At 49.5% G+C, this 6,000-nt stretch overlaps 1 protein-coding gene across 2 annotated transcripts in view; it reads right to left on the bottom strand.

Moving 5' to 3' along the window:
• Positions 1-2,257: 2,257 nt before the first annotated feature.
• IGBP1 (immunoglobulin binding protein 1) overlaps positions 2,258-6,000 on the bottom strand; it is a 29,176-nt gene continuing 25,433 nt past the window's right edge. For both annotated transcript variants that reach the window (XM_008272740.5, XM_008272741.5), the window contains one exon: positions 2,258-2,742. In XM_008272740.5, the coding sequence (XP_008270962.1) occupies positions 2,594-2,742 (149 nt within the window). In that variant the 3' untranslated portion in view covers positions 2,258-2,593. The remainder of the gene's footprint in view (positions 2,743-6,000) is intronic.

Here is a 6,000-nt window from a genome sequence, read left to right as displayed (position 1 = left end):
CCTAGTGAGCTGCAGCGCCAGAAAATGTTTTACAAACTACGAAGCAATGTGAAAGCTTTAAGGACTCCTCTCTTCTGGGAGTCCACAAAACCCAGCTCCCTCTAGGACCCTGAGAGGCCTGGCTCCCATGGGAGTACAGCAGGCTGTGATTTTTCGGGTTTCTGGGGCAGACAGGCAGACAGAAGGGGAGACAAATGGAGGAAGATGGGCTTGTTCACTGCCTCTGTCTTCTTACCCCCCAGCATAGGGGGCAGTGGCGGGGAGTGGGGGAGCTGGCCTAACCTTTTCTCAGATGAGTCAGCTGAGAAGGAATTTCTAGCGCTTCAGTGATGTAGAAGTGGTGTGAGTTTAGATTTTTTTTTTTAAAGCAGCTCCCTCTTTTAAGCAATGAGCAAGCAGAGGGAAAATGACAGCAGCGTAGTATCCTGCAACCTGAGGCAGTCACCCAGCTTCTCTGGGCCTGCGTTTTCATCTGTAAAACGGGGACAACATTGTTTATTTGGCAAGATCATCTGAGTATTAACACTATGGGAGGGGCCAGCACAGTGGCATAGTGGTTAAAGCTGCAGCCTGCAGTGCCGGCATCCCATATGGGCGGGCACCAGTTCAAGTCCCGGCTGCTCCACTTCTGATCCAGCTCTCTGCTATGACCTGGGAAAGCAGCAGAAGATGGCCCAAGTCCTTAGGCCCCTGCATCCAAGTGGGAGACTCAGAAGAAGCTCCTGGCTCCTGGCTTCGGATCAGCACAGCTCTGGCCATTGCAGCCATCTGGGGAGTGAACCAGCAGATGGAGGACCTCTCTTCTCTCCCTCTCTGCCTCTACTCCATAACGCTGCCTTTCAAATAAATAAATAAATCCTATTAAAAAAAAAGTATGGGAAAGTGCCTGTCCATTTCCTTCCCCTTCAGGTGGACAGACTGCTGTCATTGAGCTGATAGTGGCAGAGAGCACTTACTCATCTAATTCTCACCACCCCAGGAAACAAGCTCCTCTCCGTTTTTGGAGGAAAAGGCAGTTCCCGGAAGTTTTACTGCCCAAGGTCACACAGCTTGTGGATTTTTAAAGCCAGGATTCAAATCCACACCTTGTATGGGTTGTTCCTTAAGAGAGCTGAATGTGAGCAGTGGCTTCGTGAAGCTGGCCCCTGTGGAAGGCCCATTCTCACGTGGGCCAGGACCACGGCAGGAACCTAAGAGAGTCAGTTTGGGGAAGGAACTCTCAGGGGTGCTTTCAAGGACAGCAACCGGGCCACTGCTCGAGGCAGCCTGGCGGCAATGGGAGGATGAGAGCCATGTTCTGTTTGCTTCCTAAATCCTTAGGGAGTCTCGTCTGCTCTTGTGGTGTGAGGCGAATCCTGTATTAAGCAGTATACAAATAGATTATTGGGAGTCTTCTTGCTGTCATCGCCCATGAAACATCACCTCCTCCTCATCGCCTGCCAGCCCTCCACTTCCCACCCTAGCAACCAGAGGGAACTGAGTCTCCTCCATCCCTCTGCTCAGCTCGGCTGCAGAAGCTAGAAGAGGAGGGCTGAGTCATCTTCCTCTTAGCAGAAAACTGCAATGTACCGAGGCCACAGAACCACAGAATGTTTTCTGTTCAGACCGTTTGTTTCCATACATGGCTGCTTTTAAAGGATTATCAATCCAAGAGCCGAGGACAGTCTTCTCTCTACTCCAGAAAGGAAGTACTTTTCAGTGTCATGTGTGCTGTCCCCACCTCCGCATCCCGTTGCTGGTGCGATGGCAGCCCCCACCCCTCCCCGCGCCCCAGACGGCTGAACCACTACTACCACGGCACAGTGATCCCAGCCCCCACTAGTTCAGATTGAGCCAGGAGGGCCAAGATGGTCTGTGGCAGTCAAGGTCATGACAAATCTCTCCCTGAGAGTAAAGACCTTGGGCCTCTGCTAGACACACAAGCCGCCTCATACTCAAGATCTTTCATTCTCCTGGCCGAGACAAGGAAAGGCAGACAGGCTGGGTTCTGAAGCAGGCCCTGACCCTTTCCAGTCCTTCACTTCTGGCTGCCATTCCTGAAGACAGTGCTCATAGTGCCATGTGCTGGGGAAAGCCCTGGTGCTGTCCCTGGGCTCTCCTGCACTGTTGCTCCCAGGGCACCTATGTCATGTGCCCAGGAGGAAGGAGAAGTGGGGGCAGCTCTGATGCTGGGCCATTCCCTGCCCAGTTGACCAGGATCACTGCAAACCCTGAGACCCCACAGCCACGCCCTCCACCCGGCCTCAACAAAGCAGGCTTAGAGAGTACAATGGATTTTTATTATTTTTCAGGGAGAAATCACACAGCAATTGATTATACAGAGCCATTACTCGGTACTCTTTTCCTTCCACTTGAGAAATTGAAATACACCATGATGAAGATGATAATGCTAAAAACAAGATAGATGGCTTGTCATCTAGGGTACAAATACACATTTAATCATTCAACACTTTATTAAACGCAAGGCAAGATTTACTGTCCTTGCCTTCGTTGTACACAGCTGAAGCAGGAGCCCGGGGGGGGGGGGGAGATTGCGTGGTTTTCCTTGGTCGGGAAGGTGTGCGTTCTACAGTCCTATCCGGTTAGGGGAAGCTTAGCCCATGTTCTGTCGGTTTCCATAGCCCCTTGGATGGGTGTCCTTCCAGTCATCCCACTCCCTTGCTCGGTGGATTGTGTTTTCGTCCTCCTCTTCCTCATTTTGTTCTTTGTCTTCCTGTTGTTGAGCTGCTCTTTTGAACTCAGCTGAAGTGGGACAATGAGAAGAGGGGGTGAAAAACAGAGAGTGTGTTAATAAGCACTGTCAGGGGCCCCAGCTCCACGCAACCACATACGGCGAGCACAGACATCTTGCTTGCGGCCTGTCCTGGGCCCAGCATCAGGGGAGCACGTAGATGACCTCCCATGCTCCGTATTAGGTAACAGTAAGGATGGGATAACTGAGTGGTTTCCGCAAGAAGCCCAAAACATAAAAGGTGGCCCACTCAGAACAGATTCTGTTCTGGAGAAGGTTTCTTGCTAAAATGGCCAATGCTCTCCTGCCCCCAAAACCAAACTACCACCACCCCCCCGACCCCAGCAATCCAAGAACACTACAGTAAAACAAATATTTATGATGCCACGATTTGTGAATTGCCAGGGAGGTAGGATTGCCAGTGACTTTTCCCTCTCTATCCATTTCCTTCATTATGCTCATACAATTTACATACGTGTGTGTGTATGCAAACCTGAAAATCACAGGGCAGTTGGAAGTACAGACAATAAAATGTCTGTGTCATTTTTTTAAAAAGATGTATTTGTTTATTTGAAAGGCAGAGCTATGAAGAGGCAGAGGCAGAGAGAGAGAGAGGTCTTCTATCCGCTGGTTCACTCCCCAAATGATGGCAATAGCTAGAGCTGAACCGATCTGAAGCCAGGAGCCAGGAGCTTCTTCTGGGTCTCCCATATGGGTGCAGGGCCCCAAGGACTTGGGCCATCTTCTACTGTTTTCTCAGGCCATAGCAGAGAGCTGGATGGGAAATGGAGCAGCTGGGACTCGAATGGGAGCCCATATGGGATGCTGGCACTGGAGACAGTGCCTCAGTGCCAGCCCCTATGCTGGTGTCATTTTGCATGTCCTTAGGACAGGTTCCAAGATCCAAATGGTAATCGTCGTGCACTGTACACTCAAAAACCAAATCAACTCTCTTTGGCATTAACTAATTTTTTCCTTTAAAATTTTCCCATTACTGGCCGGCGCCGTGGCTTGATAGGCTAATCCTCTGCCTGTGGCGCTGGCACACCGGGTTCTAGTCCCGGTTGGGGTGCCGGATTCTGTCCCGGTTGCCCCTCTTCCAGGCCAGCTCTCTGCTGTGGCCCAGGAAGGCAGTGGAGGATGGCCCAGGTGCTTGGGCCCTGCACCCCATGGGAGACCAGGAGAAGCACCTGGCTCCTGGCTTCGGATCAGCGCAGTGCGCCAGCTGCAGCGGCCATTTGGGGGTGAACCAACAGAAAAGGAAGACCTTTCTCTCTGTCTTTCTCTCTCTCACTGTCCACTCTGCCAGTCAAAAAAAAAAAAATTCCCACTACTTGTTTTTTTTTTTTTAATAAAAGATTTTATTTGAAAGGCACAATCACACACACACACACACACACACACACACACACAGAGGAAGGGAGGGAGGAGGGAAGGAGGTAGAGAGGGAGGGAGGGGGGAGAATCTTCCATCCGCTGGTTCACTCTCCAAATGGCTGCAATAGCCAGGGCTGGGCCAGGCCACAGCCAGGAGCCCGGAATTGCATCCAAGTCTCCCATGTGGGTGGTAGGGACCCATGTACTTAGCACACTTTCAGCGCTTTCTCAGGCACATTAGTGGGGAGCTGACTTGGAAGCAGAGCAGTTGGGACTTCACTTATTCCACTGTGCCACATGCTGGCCTCTCAAATGTTCTCATTACTATGATAAAGAATGAAATACATGGGGATCTGGTCTCTTCTAACAGCTTAGGAGGCTGGTGTTCTTTTCTGATTTTAAAATCCCTTTACTGGGGCCAGGGATGTGGTGTAGTGGGTTAAGTCACTGCCTATAATGCTGGCATCCCTTATGGGCATTGAATCCTGGCTGCTCCACTTTCACACTTTCAATCCAGCTCCCTGCTAATGTGTTTGGGAAAGTGGAAAATGGCCCAAGTGCTTGGGTCCCTCCAACCACATTGGGGACTCAGAAGATGCTCCAGGCTTCAGTATGGCACAGCCCTGGCCGTTGTGGTCATTTGGGGAATGAACCAGCAGATGGAAGATCTCTCTCTTTCCTCCTGTCCAATTCCACCTTTCAAATAAATAAATCTTAAAAGACAAAGAAAAAAAATCTCTTTATTGTAAAATAAAATATACTAGAAACTACATAAAGAGATGGATATGTGTGTATTTATAAGGACAGATTTTTAAAAGGAGATATTACAGTGTCTACTTGGGTCAAGAAATTGATCTTCTATGTACCTATCACCAAAAGCTCTCCATAGGCATCATGCAAATCACAACCACTATAGTATTTATAGTAACTTACTCGAGTTTATTACCCAAGTGTGCATCCCTAAATACCATAGTTGCCTAGTTGCATATTCATGGAAACATTTAAGAGGTGTGCATGCATGCACATGCACATACACACACCCGCACACACACACATACAGAGAGAGAATCAATCTCCCATCCACCAGTTCACTTCCTAGATGCCTGCAACACCCAGAGCCGTGCCAGGCTGGGATCCGGGAAGTCAACCCAGGTAGCACAGGTTGGTGGCAGGAACCCAGCTACTTGAGTTACCACCTGCTACCTCCCAGGGTGCACATTAACAGGAAGCTGGAATGGGCAGGAGCTGGGTCTCAAACCTAGGCACTCTGATATGGGCCTAGGGCATCTTAATCACTGGGCCAAACGCCAACCCCATACATTTTTTTAACCTCAATAATTTTGATACAGAATTATGCAACCACCACCACAATACAGTTAAGAAATTCTATCACCCCCAAAGATTCCTGGTGCCCATTTACAGTTAATTCCCATTCCTTCCAGTTCCACAGCTCCTGGGGCCATTAATGTATTCTCTTGTCTTGATAGGTTTGCCTAGTCTGGACATTCCATACAAATGTAGTCTTTTGTAGCTGATTTCTTTTACTGAGCATCATGGTTTTGAGGTCAGTCTTCTCTATTTAAAAACATTCTGGGGAGCTAATGTTGTGGTGCAAGTTGCGACTTGCGATGCTGGTATCCCTATTCGAGGGCCAGTTCAAGTGCCAGCTGCTCTACTTCTGATCCAGCTCCCTGCTAATGTGCCTGGGAAATAGCAGAGGATGGTCCAAGTGCTTGGGCCTCTGCTACCCACATGGGAGACCTGATGAAGTTCCTGGCTCCTGGCTTCGGCCTGGGCCAGCCCAGGTTGTTATGGCCATTTGGGAAATAAACCAGTGGATAGAAGATCTGTTTCTTTCTCTCCCTCTCTCTTGCTCTACCTTTGACATATTAA

Source organism: Oryctolagus cuniculus, chromosome X, assembly GCF_051225735.1.
Source record: "Oryctolagus cuniculus isolate XC-2025 breed Fujian yellow rabbit chromosome X, ASM5122573v1, whole genome shotgun sequence".
Classification (NCBI taxonomy): domain Eukaryota; kingdom Metazoa; phylum Chordata; class Mammalia; order Lagomorpha; family Leporidae; genus Oryctolagus; species Oryctolagus cuniculus.
This window is presented reverse-complemented; position numbering and strand designations above follow the sequence as displayed.